Source organism: Ambystoma mexicanum, chromosome 2q (genome assembly GCF_040938575.1).
Source record: "Ambystoma mexicanum isolate Mex_15411 chromosome 2q, UKY_AmexF1_1, whole genome shotgun sequence".
Taxonomy (NCBI): domain Eukaryota; kingdom Metazoa; phylum Chordata; class Amphibia; order Caudata; family Ambystomatidae; genus Ambystoma; species Ambystoma mexicanum.
Window position 1 is genome coordinate 872,594,504 of NC_090924.1, and position 16,912 is coordinate 872,611,415.

Below are 16,912 nucleotides of genomic sequence, written 5' to 3' on the forward strand. Positions count from 1 at the left end.
TATCAGCTTTATCCCTAGTGTTAGTTGTTGTAGCATCCTCAACAGTAGGTGGTACAAAAACTGCTTTAACAGCCATGGCAACTAGTCACTGGTGAGGACACAACATACCACTGTGAAGAAAATGTGTGCCACCCCTTCGGTGGGATGTAGTTTCCACACTTGCTGACACGGGTCTCCCAGGGTCAGAGGGGCGGCTTTTCATCACAGGTCACATATGTGTTCCTTGTCTCAATGCTTGACTATTTGCAGCTAGGTGGGTATCAGTTGCAAGCATAGGGCAAAAATAAATAAAAGAGGGATGCATTGCTCACTTCACAGACCTGGTTCTTTCATCATGTATATCAGTAACAACTCCCATGGCTCCATCTGTTTGACACTGATGTGCCTCCAAAGAAAAGAAATACAGGTGGTGCTGAAGTGCGACCTATGAGGCAACACAATGTAGTCTTACTAAATTGCGCAAAAAACAATACCTAGAATCAAAAACTAATGGTAGCACTGAACATCATGAGGCAAAACTATGCAACCCAAGGACAGGTGCGAACTGTACAGACTAGGCACGTTGTATCCCTCTCTCTACACACTATTATAACAATATTCCTTCCACAGAGCTTTCTTGGTAAAATGCATGCTCAATGCCTGTTGGCTGCAGTAAGTAAGGGGCAACACTTCATTAGAAAGTTAGGTCTCTTTACTATTCTCTCTCCTTGTCACAGAGGCAACTATGCTGTACTGCTTCACATAAGCTCTTAGAAATTAGCACAATTCTAATGACTATTTAAATTGCAGATTACAGTCATACTTCCTTTTGTCTCAGCAAATTGCAAAATTCGATGTATTCCCACACTGTACAAAACAGGGCTGTCTTATAAAGGAGCTCTCTGCTTTGGTTGTATGAAATCTACCTAAAGAGGCAATAAAAGTGGATCCTGAAAGTTTAAAAGCAATTGTCATACCTACGGCTGTTATTTTTAAATGCCAATGGCATATCTCAGGCTTGATAAAGAAACATGTTAAAAGAAACCTGGCAGACTTCACCACATAGGTCTATTAGCATTTTGTTTTAGCCAAAGCCAACATTATTATCCTCAGTCATAGTTTCTAAGGCCCTGGCCCTTAAAGTCTGTCCCAATGACATGTGGTAGTTTAGCATCAAACTGGTTAAAGTACTCCCTGGAAGTAAAGCTGTATAATGGTTTTATAGTCTCGAATAGGGGTTTGCACCTGAAAGTGATTAACCTTTTTATATGGCAAATCAAGCCTTCTAAGCATCATTACTTTACGTCAGTGGCTATTGGGCATTGGGAAGCATTACTGATAGACAGATTCACAATAAGAAAAACAGTGTTTTTGCACATGGCAAACTGGAGCACTGCATTCTTTAACAGTGTACTGATGGTAATGCCCGTCTGTGGTGAATAGATAAAATATCACAAAGTTAATATTTATGAATATAAGATTTATTATTTCACATCTGTAAGCTTTTCTCCGGTTCCTTTGTTTACAGATGGATATATGTTAACCAGGCATAGCTTTCAATGCACAAACTCCTATAAAATGTTTAAATGGCAGATTAATTAATTATTTTTAAGAAAATCACATGGCATCTGTATGCAAAACAATCACCATTGAAGGCCATATACAAGGATGCCTTCATGTTTAAATGTATGTACACATTAAATAGGTTTTATATACCACAATTTACACAAGATGGCTTTGGGAATTACATTTTAGTAAAAAAAAGAAAATGAGAAAGTAACGCACACAATATTTGAACATTGACGCACCAGAGTTGAAAAGAAAGCATCAATGAGTACAATTTGATCAAAATAATCCATTTTAGGTTTTGAACATCAACCTTTTTCAGACCATATTCCCACATATGTATTCCTCCATCAATTCTCCAGAGCCAAGCAAGATAAACCGCTTCAATGCTAATTCATGATTTTAAAATTGGCTTTCAGGAAATGTGCTCAGTGCATTGCCCTGCTCCATGCACCCACCATTGTAACCACTGCATCCTGTTTTGTTGCGGACAGAGGTTGGCATCCCTATGGACTCTCTTTTCTCTTGAGTTACACAAAAGTAGATGGATTCCACAGGCATCCCATGTTATGGTAGCCTCTACAGCTGATCATCATGCACAAGTATTGGTATGTCGACATAACTACCCATTATGGAAGACATAAAAAAGTGGCTGCACACCAGCCCGATAATTTACTGGTCTGCCAGAGGCAGTAGTCTCTAGTCTTTTCAATAGAAAATGTTTACCAGTGATGTGTGTGTGAGATTTAACAATTGCAAATGTGGTACGTTTTGCGCTATGAGAAACAATGGATCTTTTTCTACCATATTCTGGTCCTTGATTACTTGCCTTCAATGAACAACATTTGAATACTGTTCTCCACTGGAATAAATCATTACATTTCAAAAGCAAAGAAAAATAAACATAATATATGTGCCCACGCCTTTCAGTAATGTTTTAACTTACGATTTCTGAGCATGTTAAAAAGAATGTTCAAGCTAAATTAATAAAAAGATCACACAACATAGCAGTAGTAATCTGTGTCTTGTATACAATAAGAGAAACAAAATGACAAATATTGTCAACCTCCTAACTACTGTCAACTACAGAGAAGCGCCAGCCAGTTCTAGAACCAACCCTACATTTTGCATGTGTATCGGCATTGCATGCAGAACGGGCGAAAACGCCACAATGACCCTGTTCCTAAAAAAACACGTAAAACCGATCTGTTATAACTAGGTATAAAGAACTATAAAAGTCATTTATCAGGCAAAAGTGATTCTATGCACATTGAATTCAGAAATCAGTGATGAAGGAAATGGATTTAGAGCATTCTAAAATCTAGTTTATGAGGATTTATGAGATACCCTGTACAGGTACAATAGTACGGTAACCACCAAAATGCAGATAGAAATTTAATTCAAACCCCGTTGAGAAAAGCACAACATTAATATTCCAATTATTTTAAGTCCTGGATTGATTTGAGTCTCGATTGATCATATCAGACATTCAATAATTTACCCCAAACTCAGGTGCTATGTCTAAAGAACACTCAACATGTCAAATCTGACAATCTTAACAAAATGCTGTTCTCATTAAAAATGATGGGGGTGGGAGGACTTATGCGTTCTTTTCTATACAAAGAGAAGGCTGTGGGGCTTTAACCTTGAATGATGGAATTGGCTTTGTATATATGAACTTCGATGATAAACGCAACACGTCTTAACACCATCAGGCAGAGTGCCTAGTACAACCTGGAATGTATCAATCCTGCAACTCAAGAAAGCACCTTCACAACTAAAGTGATATGCACCCAAATTGAACTGGAAATACATTGCTATGGTCAATCTAAGTAAATGTTGGCAATAGTAAACTTCCATACAGGTTCTCCCCGAGTCAGCTCCATGGCAGAGCACTGACCTCTTTCCTCTGCATGCAAGACATTTACTAGATGCTCTGCACACATGACCTTCACATATCAGCTAATCAGGAGAATCTTTTAGCATCTACTAGAAGATGCACAGGGACCCTGTTTTGTGCTGTGCCTCTTTTAGTGAGAATCACTAAGATGCCCCCTTCCCTGCAAAATGTAAGGTAATATCTACCAAACTGTTGTATGACTCTCCCTCTTACTGACAACAGACAGAACTTCCTAGACCACTCACATACTCGTCCAAATCCTTTCAAGTCACTGCACGTCTCACTACACGACTATCAACCTGTTGGACTATTGAAGGCACCAACTCATTGCGACATATGCAAGGGAATTCACTTCTTTCAGAATATACCCATAAAAACATACAGCACATTCAGCTATCGAACCTGAACCTATACAGGCACTGTGGGACTCGCGTGTTTAACAACTAAAAACATAAATACTGGTTTAGCACATATAGGAATGGCAAAGGTGACCCCACAGGTTTAGAATGAATGTGTGTTTTAGAAAACTTCCCTGAATGAATATTGTTCTGCTAAGTGACCTTAAGTAAACTCTCCATATTGGACCAAGATGGGTAGAAAAGGGACAGCACCATATTCCACAGCTCACAAGAGCGGATCGACTTGAATGCTTGCCCAGAAATCGGAATGATGTGCTTCTTGTAGCTTTTTTCAGTGGTGACGAGAGGTGCAACATGTGCACCGGCAATCAGTGTGATTTGACAAAGTAATCACTGCTTTGCAAAGTAGTGAAGGGGTGCTAATCCGGTATTGAATGCAAAGGAAACATGGGACATAAATGAGGTTACCCTTTAGAGTAGGTTGCACACACAAAAACCAATATAGGTGACATAAAATGCCCTACGAATGACAGATGTTTATCTCACTCGAAAAGCTGTAAAAAAACAAATTTAAAAAACGTAATGCAATAAGCCCCTCTGTTCTCAATCTCCATTGATTTTCAGGATATTCTACAGGGCAACAGAGTCGGTTCCAAAGTCCCACTTGTCCAGTGGAAAATTAGATGGCAACGTGTAGCCAGTACCAAAAGCTCTCTCAATGGGATAATGTAGGTGGAATGTGCGTGCAGAAAGGGCACATTCATTCACTTCTTTTATGCAGCTGGGACGAGTACTAAAATTGTGAGCATCATCTACAGCCACTAATGATATATAAATCTCATTAAAAATAAATGGAAATGTAAGCAAGGTTATTCTCTACATTTGAGAGCTCAGCACACAAAGGTTTTTAACAATAATGTATATTACTTATTTCCAATGGTAAAACAATTTTCCATTCTTTGCCAACCCTCACACTTTTCATTCAACAAGACAATAGATGGTTTTATATTTATTTTGGGAGGGTACCATAGGCGGAGAGGGTGGTGGGAGTTTGGGAGGGAGATTGGGTTATTTCAAAGCAGGCACAGAGTGTTAATTTGTACACACTTAAATCATAGAAACGTGCTGCTCATCTAACGCAGATGTTGCATGACCATTTGGCAGAATAACTGCAGCAGCCCCGAAAGCAGTGTATAACAACTATAGTTTTCCAAAATGTCCTATGCTGCCAGAACATCATGCAATCTGCCAGGTTAACCAACACACCCATACGTGTCCCCTCAGGTAAATTAATTCTATAAGATGACCATTTGCTAAAAGAAACTTTGAACATAATGGTTAAGCATCTACTGTCACAATGTAATTCAAAGGAAAACTGGATTAAAAGTGTCAGGGACAGGGTGACTCCATCCCTGGAATCTGTTTTGATACTGAAACGACCTTTGCATCCCCTGGACACATCAAAGTCTAAGAGGAATAAGACAAAGCAGGGGAGTGCACCATCAAGCCTGAGCAAGACCAACACTGGGTGCAAAGAGCAGTAGATGGGTTGTCTCATGCGAGACAGCACTGAACGCACCAAGGGATGGGGGAGATGTCACCCGGGATGAAGGAAGCCCCTGACACAGAAAATGAGACTTGGGTGGCGTGCATCGTAGGTATAAAGGGTTTTGTTCTTATCCTGGCAATAAGACACATACAGATGACCTCAGGTAGGCACAGAGGGTAGCAGTAATTATTTGGCGTGGGGAGTGGGTGAAATTGCTGCAATGGGAAAGGATATATGGAAAATTGCCTTTAACAAACTCATTTATCTCCCAGTTCCGCATACACATTTGACAGCATATTGTCTCAAGCTTAAATATTTTAGACAATACATGCGAGGTTGGTAACAGTACTACTAAACACACAAAGCAGCAATACTACTGTAGCATGCAAGTAACTGAAGATGCTACAGTATTGAGGGCACAAAGGAGGCCTTGTCCACAGTCCAAAATGTGCTTATTAAGATGCGTTTTTTAAACGTATAAAAAAAGATGTCATTGTTTTGGGTGAACATTCAGTTATATTTGAAGAGGTGGATAAAGGAACATACAGAGCAGAAAAAAAACAAAGTACTGAATGCTGCATAACAGCTGCATTTCCAGAGAGTGCTCTAAATGAGTGCCTTGAAGTCTAGCAGTGGCCGATATCATCGCAACTGCAGCTTTTTCCCCTCAAGAATCATATGGATTTCTTTGGCATCCAAAGTCTCGTATGTTAATAAGGCTTCAGCTAAATTTTTGTGCTCCTTAGCATGCGTTTTCAAGATGGCTTGAGCTCGTTCGTATGAATCCTAGTACAAAAATACAAGCAAACACATTACAATTATGTAAAGTCTTCATTTTAAACCAAGAAAAAAGCCAAACATCTGATTATGCGGTTCTTCTCACTGAAGATGTAAAAGGTAGTTGGATCAAACGGACATACGACTGTGAAATGATTCAACACGAAAGACCACATTTTCACAATATCATGACAACATTTAAATAAGCAGGCTGCCAAGCTCACAATACCTTTTGAAACTTGAAATGTTATGCTACAAACTATAGTAACTCTGGTACTCAAATTATAGAAGAAGAATTTGCTTACCTTCTTTCGACTGGATTTTGCTCCCACGTATTATTCCTCATCTTTTGATATCTCCTTTCTAGCTTCAGCTGCTTCTGAAAAATAAATTCGGCAGATGGCGATGTGCGTCGATCCCGTCGACTCAATGTCCCTCAAGGGGTATCAAGTAATATTATCCCCATGTATATGGTCGCCGTAAATAATATTGCTCGGAAAAAGTTGTGGCGATATTATTTGGGTGACCATATATATGGGGACAGGGCCAGCAGGAGTTGCGGGGGTGATCCCGCTCCCATAATGTCCCCACAAAAAACGGGTATTTTTCGGCTATTTTTTTGCATGGCGATATTTTTGCAGGGACATTATTACATGGAACCCCTCAAGGGCCTCCGTCTCAAGGTCAACGTCATCCCCAATATATATAGCATGCGCAGCGCCGTCTAGACAGTAATGCTATACAAAATGTGATGGTAGACCAAGTGGCTGTCGCACATATGTGCCTTATCAGCACCCCTCTTTGTAGGGCAGAAGATGTTGCCATGCCACTCATAGAATTGGCCCTTAGGCCTTATGGATGGACTTTCCCAGCTAATCTGTAGCATTCTCCAATGCTCAGAATAATCCATATGGACAGCGTTTGTTTCGTTACTGCTAGTCTCAATTTATGACCCTTGTGTCTGATGAAGAGCAGATCAACTTGGCGCATCTTTGCCATTAGCGAACCTAGAAACTCAGAGCTCTTCTTGGGTCAAGTCTATATAGCCTCTCCTCTTCCTTTCCAGGAAGAGGGGGTGGGTAAAAAGTTGGTAAAACAATTGAGATGCATGGAATTCAGAGACTATTTTAGGTAGAAATGAAGGTTTTACCTTAAGAACAACCATGTCTCTATAAAAAGTAGTAAATGGGGGGTTTACAAGATAATGCCTGCAACACGCTCACCCTGCGGGCTGGTGTTAGAGCTACTAGTAAAATGGTCTTAAATGTCAGAGGTTTTAATGAACATAAATGAAGAGGCTCAAAAGGAGCACATAACATTCTTTAGAACAAGTTTCGAATCCCAACAAACTGGGATTTGAAAAGGAGTTGGGGGGGGGGAGGGGCCTTGACACTTTGGTGAGCCCCATGACAAATTTTAAGAGCGCTTAAAAATGGAAAGCGCTGCCAAATAAATGGTTTCAATCTGGAGCCCCAGAATTGCCAACTGTAGCAAGAAAAGATAACCCCATAGGTATATTATAGTGAAATGGGTTCACATTCTTATCTCTGCACCAGTTGCAGAACCTGTTCCAATGGCACAAAGATTTAGTTGCTGGCCTTCTGGCCGAAAGCAACATCTCCATTACATCATCCAGGAGGTCCCAATCATTATATCTCAACCTTTCAAACCATGCTTGAAGGTTGAGTGTCTTGACCTCTGGATGGAGAACCTAAACCTCCTCTCGCGAGAGAAAGTCCTCTCTTTGTGGAAGACGCATTGGAGGGCAGATGGACATGCCCACAAGGTCCGGGTAGCACGTCCTCCTTATCCAATCCGGAGGAATTAGGATCATGGATTTCCTGAACTTTCACAACCTCCTGATTACTTGAGGAATAATGGGGACTTGAGGAAACGTGTACAGGAGTGGAAACTCCCAGTCCACTATGAATGCATTCCCTACAGCTACTCTTGGGGGACATACACTGGAGCAGTACAGTTTGCACTTCCTGTTGGCACTGGTCGCAAACAGATCTACTTGAGGGGTTCCCCAAAGGGTGAAGATCTCTTGAAGGACTTTCTGAGCTAGTTCCCACTCGTGGGAGACTGCTCTGCCTGCACAGAGCGACCACTGCTGTGTTCTCCTCTCCGGCTAGGTGAATTGCAGACAGGGAGATTGCCCTTTGAATTGCCCAGAACTAGAGCTGCATTTCCTCGCTACACAGTGGTACTGACCCGATGCCCCCTCTTTTGTTGAGGTAGCACATGGACACCGTGTTGTCTGTCATTATCAGGACGTTTCTTCCCCATACAGAGGGCAGAAAGGCCTTAATTACCCTCAGCTCCAAAAGATAGATGTGTAGTTTGGACTCGAAAGGAGACCAACGTCTGCTGACTGTCAGATCGTTGGAGTGTGCTCCCCACCCCAGGAGTGAGGAGTCCGTAACTACTGTTTTCTTCCGCCATTGCTGTCAAACTGGTTCTCCCTTCTGAATGTTGTTTTAGCGGGTCCATCACAGGTGGTCTGTCATCCTACCTGAGAATTGAGAACACAGTCCTGAGGGCCCATTTGTGGCATCTCATTTTCAGACACGCCTCTGGCACCAGGAAAATGCAGGATGCCATGAGGCCAAGCAGCCTTAGAAACCTGAAGGCCGGAAGACGCTGAGCACTTTGGAATTTGGTGACCATCTGCAGAATGTGCTGAGCCCTCACCTCGGGTGGCAAGCCTTTCCCCGAGGATGCATCCAGGACTGCTCCGATGAACTGGAGTCTTTGTGATGGCATCATGCGGGACTTCTTGAAATTGAGAAAGAAGCACAGTCTGTGGAGAGAATGGCAAGTGATGCTGCGATGTTCCTGGGCTTGTTCGGGGGAACGGGCCTTGATTAACCAATCTTCCAGGTAGGGGTAGACGTGCACCCCCCACTCTCCTTCCAGAGACTCGCAGCCACAACTGCCATTAACTTAGTAAAACCATCAGGGTTGAGGTCAGCCCGAATGGCAGAACTCGAAACTGATGATAAGAACCGCGAACCTCAGGTACTTTCTGTGCTTGTGATGGATAGGCACATGAAAGTAAGCATCCTGAAGGTCCAATGACACCATCCAGCCCTGAAGCTGGAGGGCCTGAAGGATCTGAGAAAGGATAACCATCTTCAACCTGTCCTTCCTGAGGAACTTGTTCAAGTATCTCAAGTCCAAGATGGGTCTCAATCCCCCGTCCTTCTTGGGGATTAGAAAGTATGGGGAATACCACCATGTGTTACATTCCGCTACAGGTACTGGATCTATAGCACCTTTTTCTAGCAGGCTCACAAAATCCGGCGCAAGGAACGGATCTGTAGTTTTGAGTGAGTGGTTCCCCGGGGCAGGATTCTGAGGTATTTTTATGAATGGGCTACAGTTTCTATGCCCAAGCACCTGAAGTAATGCCCCGCCATTCTTGCAGATGCTGAGACAGTCTGCCAACCACTGCGGTCTTGTGGATTCAGACCTTAGAGAGGTTTTGTGGCGGCTGGAACAGTGGCTGATGGTAAAGCAACCGCTGTTTGGGCAGACTTAGTACCTCTTACTCGTCCACCACGAGGGACTCTTGTATCTCCTTGATGATCAGCCTGTCCCGTCGTTCTTTCAACTGAGGTATAGAAGCGAAAGGACCTACTCCTCCAAGAAGATCCACTGGGGTAAGATTGTTGTGGCTGTCTGATTGCGACGCTAAGTGATTTTGCCACCGTCTTAGAGGTCTGCAGCTTCTCCAGGCTTTCGTCAGCCTTGCTGCAAAACAGTTGAGAGCTGTCAAAAGGCAAATTGAGAAGTCTGGACTGCACGTCCAGTGCAAATCCCGACTTTCTCAATCACGCTAATTTGCATAGTATGGTACTTGTCGCCATGAATCTAGTGATGCTTTCAGCAGTATCCAGTCCTGACTGTAGAGACTAGCATATAGGCTCATTTCCGTCACTTAGCCAAGAAGTCGTCTCTTTCTTCCCCCTCAGGAATGTGGTTAGCTGCCATTTCTATACAATCCCACAGTGTGAACACGCATTTTGCTAAGACGCAAGTGACGTTGGAAGAGTTCAATGCCATGCTGCATCTTTCTTGCCCAAGCGTCCACTTGCTTATCATCTCTGTCAGGAGGTATAGTGGGATATGGAGAATGTTTGGAAGAGAAAGTCGCCACGTGAATCACCAGGCTTTCTGGCGTGGGGTGCTTTGCCAAATATTCAGGGTTGTTGCTAGATGGCCTATACTTCTTGGTGAGGTTCTTGTTCACTGCAGCAATTGTCTCATGTGCCTCCCAATTTGTCTTAACTCTTTTTTGAAGGGCAACACAAAAAGGAAGGTTTGGATCCTTTTGTGGACCCTTGTCCAGGATATCTGGTAAATCGTCCTGCTCAAAGGGGAGAGCAGGTCTGCTCCAACCTAGAAAGTCAACAACCTTGGTCATGAGTTGCCTATAGGAGGCTTCTGCGTGGTATGAAGAGTCTGGTTTTGCAAATTCCGATTCAGGCGATTTATCCACACCACAGGCTGTTTAGAGGCTCTGATATAAGTCCTTCATCTTAGACTCTTCTGGCACGTTAGGGGTACCAAACTCCAGGCCAAAGGGTGGAGTGTCCCCATCAGAGGGCTCATGCTCTTCATAGATTGATGATAAAGATATGAAAAAATCTTTTCTCGGTGCAGGTTTGCACGTTTTCTCCACCTGCTTAGCTAAAGGCGTCGACCAATTGGAGCCTGTCGGCGGCTGCTTCGAGATCAATGGCGTCAACGTTCCACACCGGAGACATCAACGATCTCGACACCAACGATGTTGATGGACCTTGATACCGATGGTGTTGATGCCTTTTTTTGCGGACAACACCCTTGAAGGGCTAGACCCTCGACTCAACTGAGTCTTCTACAAAATTGCATCGGGTCGAGGCACTGATGGCTTTTGTTGGGTCGATGGCTTACGTCCCGGGCTCGAGGGCGTGCAGGATGTTCCCTTTGTCGTCTTTATGCAGTGCAAGCAGAGCATGGCTTCACTCATTGTCGTTCGAGGGGGCTCGGGCCTCCTTCTCGAATATCTTCAACATCTCTCTCCAAAACTCTTCCCACTTGGCAGGAGTAGAGGACTTGGTCAGACATGACATTCTCTCAGGAGAGAAATCACTAGAGGACGATGGAGATCTGTAACGCCTCTTTTTCGACTCCTTAGTCGAAGATGATAAATGGCCAGACCCACTCTTGATCGGTTTTTGGAAGATTTTCTCTGAGGAGAGTCACCGCTCGACTCGTCAGAAGACCGAATTTTAGATCGAGATGAAGGGGATTTCGAGGGGGTCCTACCCACCGCTAATTTCCCCTTATGCTCTTTTAGAGCCTTACCAGTCATTGCACGACGAGAGTCGCAATCAGCCGGTCAATGCTCTGTGCCCAGACACCACAGACACACTTGCGTGTCGGTGATTGACATTTTGGCACTGCAATCATGGTATTTTCTTGAAGCTAGTTTTTGGTGTTGATGTAGCAGACGATAAAGACATTTTCCCTCGAGTGTCATAGTTTTTATTTTAAAAAAGGAAGCGTGCCATAATACTTTCTAAGCGATAGCGGCATCGGAAAAAAATAACTGAAGCCAACAGGCGCTCCACGTGCTATATATACAGGTGATGACATCTACCTTGAGTCAGAGGCCATTGAGCGAAATCGAGTCGACCGGATGGATGCACAGCGCTCTTTGCCGAAATATTTTTTCCGAAGCAGCTGAAGCTGGAAAGGAGATATCAAAAGACGAGTATGTTCTTTCTGCTGGATACAATATTCATCCCAGCGGATTCCTAATCTTTGAAAAGTAATCCAGGCACAGACTGATCTGGAACTTTGTCTCACAATTACTAGGTGGTACACAAAGCTATGTGCTAACTCCATCACAGCGCCAATGGCGCCTCTTGTGCTGGAAGGGACAGGTGTGTTTCTATACAGAGACACATGAGTCCTCTAACCTCAGTTCCAACCCTGTTTAAACTTGTCATGCAGGCTGGTGAATGGTAGAAATGTCACATCAAAAAGAAAACAATTTATGAGCAAACTTTTAGCAGGGCAGGCATGAGAGTCTACGAGTAATCTGTGGGAGGAATACAGTATCCATCAGAAAGAACATTACCAACAGTAAGTAAATTGTTTTATAGCTACATAAAATTACAAATTCCTCACCTTTGAATGACTACCAAATTCTTACCCAGAGCTTCGAGAGAAAAGTGCGAGGACATCAGTCTTCAATTAAAAGGTTTAAAAGTACAAAGCCAACCACTTGAGCAACCACACCCACTGAACTGTCAAGTGCCTTGTAAATATGTCAAGGAACACCCACGTTGAAGACTAACATGACTAGCAATGGAATCCCTTTCTGCAATTTAGAGGTAACTGCTGACCTTGCAGGCCTTCAGGAACTACTTGCCAGCTCATAACAGGTTGGGATGCATAAGACACTCCTTCTTAATAATGGTCTGTTTCGAGACACATTGCTTCTAACCATGTAAAAACACAAGACCTCCTTCGGGTCCAGCCTACGGAACCATTCCACCACCATAAATGAATGAGTAAGAGGTAAAAACAACAGAATAATCATTTTCTGAAACAAAATTCTCAGACTAGGGTCTGACATGCAAGCTAATAACAAAGTTACTCAACGTAGTGACTATCTTCCTAAGTCCATAGTCCCCTTTACTCAATACTTTTGGGACATTCCGTCCAGTGGGACGGGACCGGAGCACTTTTGTAAAAAAGCATCCAATTGAAAAATGTGTCGTCCTCTTTTTACGCAGGGTACCGCACGCGGCTGTAACGCTGCCCTTCTTAGCTCCATCCCGCGCATCGGCCTTCATTCCTTTTTTATCGCCAGGTCTGAGACCTTAAAGCAATAATAGAGGATACTTATTAGAGGGGATGGCGGGTGGGCGTATGGAGGAAAGGGGACTATGGACTAGGAGTAAGATAGTCACTACAGTGAGTAACTTGGTAATACTCCTACGTCCAGTCCCCTTTCCTCCATACTTTTGGGAGATTACCAAGCACTCCTCACAGGAAATACGGGTGGATAGACCCTCCTTACTGAAAAAAGGTTTTTAAGAACAGCCTTGCCCAATTGAGCATCGGCTCTGGAGTCCAGGTCTAAGCAGTAATGCTTACCAAAAGCTGATGGGGAAGCCCACGTAGCTGCTTTGGCAACGGTTTTCGATGTGCTTACAGAGCGACCAATAGATAGGAGGCAATGAGGGTAAAGCATAAGCTTTCATGTTGACCCACTAGTTGCAAAGAGGACCACCTCTAGCGTGCCCCATTGCTGGAAAAAGTTGGAGATGGTATTGCTGTTCATCTCACACTCGTAACTGATGCCGACTGGCGACTGAATTAATCTGCGGTCACATTGAGGTGACCCGGGATATGTGGAGTCTGGAGCCAAACAATATACAGGATGGCCCAGCCCAAATTTGTATGACAAGATCCATAAGGAGAGGAGAGTCTGTGTCGTCCTAGCATTGAAACAAGGAACCTTGACAGAGCCGGTACTGGCAGATCTAGGGTGTTTACTCAATACATCAGGGGCTTCCCCAGAATTAGCCTCTAGTGAAGGAACCTCGGCAGAGCCGGTACTGGAAGGTCTGTGGTATATGACCGCCTTCTTTCGCCCCCTCAACAGAACTGGTATCACCACGGCCCTGCGTGCGCGGAAAGGCTTTGGGAGATACCTTACAGCCAGGACCCTCAATGAGGGACTCTCAATTCTGTTGGTGACCGATTTAGCCCCAAGCAGGGGAACCTCAGGTTTAACCCAGGTCTTATAGCCACCTCGAGAGGGGCCTCGAGCCAAGACTCGGTACAGCTAGCTCCAGATGGAGAAGCCTCAGGGCGAGCCCTGGCATCAAAAGCCACAGCAGAACTGGGGTCAGCCCGAGCCCCAAATGTGAGGAGTTTCTGGTGCGTCTTGCTGAGCCGAGACCAAAAGGAGTACCTGAAGTGTTCCGCTCCCACAGAGAACTGCAGATATTTCATATGCGGGCTCCAGAGAACCGCAGATATTTCATACGCGGGCTCCAGTCAGAATGTGCATTTACGCATCCTGGAAGACCACCACACTGAGCCAATCACCCTTCCGAAGAGAGGACTTTATTTTGCAGGGCGTGAACAACTTGAATTTCTCTCAGAAAGATCGAAGATAGTGCGCTGGCCTGCCTGGTTGAGCACTGTGAAAGGACAGCAGTACTAGCCCCTCTCCCTTGCTCCATGAGGGGAAAAGGTTCCACCGCTCTGAGGTATAGAAGTTTCTGTATCTCTGCTCTGAGGGAGGGCATCCCGATCTGTCGAAAGAGAGGTTTGAAGGGTGGGGTAAGAGGAAAGGGCAAGCAAAAAACCCACAAACGATAGACAAACCCCACCAGTCTTCGGTGATGGTTTGCCACCCCTCCAGATGGGAGAGAAAAAACCAACCACCTTGCCTCCGCTTAAGGCGGGGCTACCAACAGGAGTTTCAGATTGGAGCGCGTGGCGACCCTGAAACCACTTGATCCCAGAGAAGGACCGAGTCTGGGACCCTGACCTCTGTGTACAAGGGGCCTTAGCTGAAGCTGTTCCCAGGACCGACAAACGGGTCTTTGTTGTCCACATAGTGTGGAAAACTGCTCAGCCCCAAAAGTAATGCTCCCAGCACCAGTCGACATGAAAGTTGGTGTAAGGGAGGTATCCAAAATGGCTGCCGTGGAACAAGGAGGTTGGGCCACCATTTAGTGAACACCTGAAGAGAACTGCGTCATAGAAGAAAATTAGGCAACTGTCCCCTCAGGGGAGTCAGGGGACTTATCCCGGGAGGATAGCTCAGCGGCAGCGTGCGCGTCTTGGAAGCAAGACGACACGAAGCAACAACAGGTTCGATCCTCGGGTCCGCGCTTAGAAACCTCTATGTGTTTAAGCGCGTTATAAATACGTAACTAAGACAACCAAACAAAAAAAAAATATGCAACTAAGAAAAACAAACAATTCCTGTAACAGCGCCTCGATGCCTGCGGGCTGTGTGAGCGCTTTATAAATATAAAATAAGTAAGTAAGTAAGTAAACTTAAGAAACACTTAGCCTTGAAACAAGGATCCTCGGCCGAGTCGGTGCCGACAGATCGAGGATGTTTAGTGGACATCCTAGGAACTGACGCAGAATTAGCCTCCAATGGAGGAACCTCGGCAGAGCCGGTACTGGAAGGCCATTGCTGATCAACTTCCCAGCGACAGAATCGGTACCATCACAACCCTGAGTGTGGGACGGTCGAGGAATGTACCCTACCGACAGGACCCTTAGAGGATCCCAAGACTCCGTTGGTACTGTATTTAGAGGAAGCTTGGGTTTTAACCCGGGACATATAGCTCACTCAAGAGGGGCCTTGAGCCGTGGATCAGTGTGACAAGCACCAGAAACTGAGACCTCAGGGCTTACCCCGGTATCCAGAGCCAAAGACGAACTGAGCTGAACCTTAGCACCCAAATGGTGAACCTCGGAACCACGTCCGGTTTTGGCAAGTCCTCTGAGGGACCCTCAGAGAACACTCTGGTGCGCCTATTAGGCCCTCGGGGCACCTCAGGGGAATCCCTGGTAACAGAGCTACACAAGCCCCTCCGGTCATGGAATGCTCTCACCGGGCGGGGCTGCTCATCGTCGTCCTCATCCGCTTAAGGCTCATCCCAATGAGGCGGGAACAGAAGACTGGTCCTCCACACCTACCACCTCAGATTTTCAAAGAAAAAACGAATCGGAGCAGCCGGGGCTGGGGTGGAACAGGAGTGAAAAGACGCTTGAAACATGTGCTCATAGGGTCAGAGTGCATGAGCATCTGAAACTTCCTAAAAAACTCATCCTCAGTCGAGGGCTTAGGTGTCGAAGGAGGAAGAAACCACTCATAAGGGACCTACCCCCCAAACACAAGGAGGATGGTTGCCAGTAGGGTCTACCACCGGCCGGGTCCACATAGATCAGTGGCGCAAAAGCATGAGGGAGCGAGTCAGTATGAGTCAGCGGAGCCCACGCACACCGGTCAAAGAAGGGCGGAACGGGTTACTATTGCCGAAAAGAATGCTCCCAGCACCAGACGTTACACCTACGTTTGCAAGGGAGGTATCCAAAATGGCTGCCATAGGCCACGCAGGTTGGGCCACCATTTTGTCGCCACCTGAAGAGAACTGCATCACATGCACAGCTGAGGCAATTGCCTCTTCAGGAGAATCAGGGGACTTAAGTAACCCTTTAGCCTTACAAGGATCCTTGGCAGAGCCGGTACTGGGTGGTCTTGGATGTTTAGTTCACATCTTTGAACCAGTCTCAAAATTAGCCTCCAACAGAGGAACCTCGGACAAGCTGGTACCGGAGGGAATGCAGTCCGTGACCCCCCCCCCTCTATGCCCCCTCGACAGAACCGGTACCACCACAACCCTCAGCGTGGGACTGTTGAGGACAATACCTCACCGACAAGACCCTAGAGAAGGCCTCTCAGATCTGTTGATATAGACTTTACCCTCCACCAGAGGAACCTCAGGTTTCAACCATGATACGTAAAGCTCCCATAAAAGGGGTCTCGAGTCGGGACTCTGGCACGCCTTTTAGGCCTGCGAGGCACCTCAGGGAAAACCCTGGTACCAGAGCTTTTGAAGCCCCTCCCGGACCTGGAGGACCCTGGGAAGGAGTCCCCCGGCTGGGGTGCCCTGAAAAGTAAGGAACTTACCGGGCGTCTCTTCTTTCCGTCGATGAAGAGTTGGAAATGCGATGGAGGAACTGTCT

At 45.2% G+C, this 16,912-nt stretch overlaps 1 protein-coding gene across 1 annotated transcript in view; it reads right to left on the bottom strand.

Moving 5' to 3' along the window:
* Positions 1–1,711: 1,711 nt before the first annotated feature.
* Positions 1,712–16,912, bottom strand: part of YME1L1 (YME1 like 1 ATPase) — a 1,167,043-nt gene continuing 1,151,842 nt past the window's right edge. Inside the window, exon 19 of the mRNA XM_069648114.1 lies at positions 1,712–6,139. Within this exon, the coding sequence (XP_069504215.1) occupies positions 5,996–6,139 (144 nt within the window). The 3' untranslated portion in view covers positions 1,712–5,995. The remainder of the gene's footprint in view (positions 6,140–16,912) is intronic.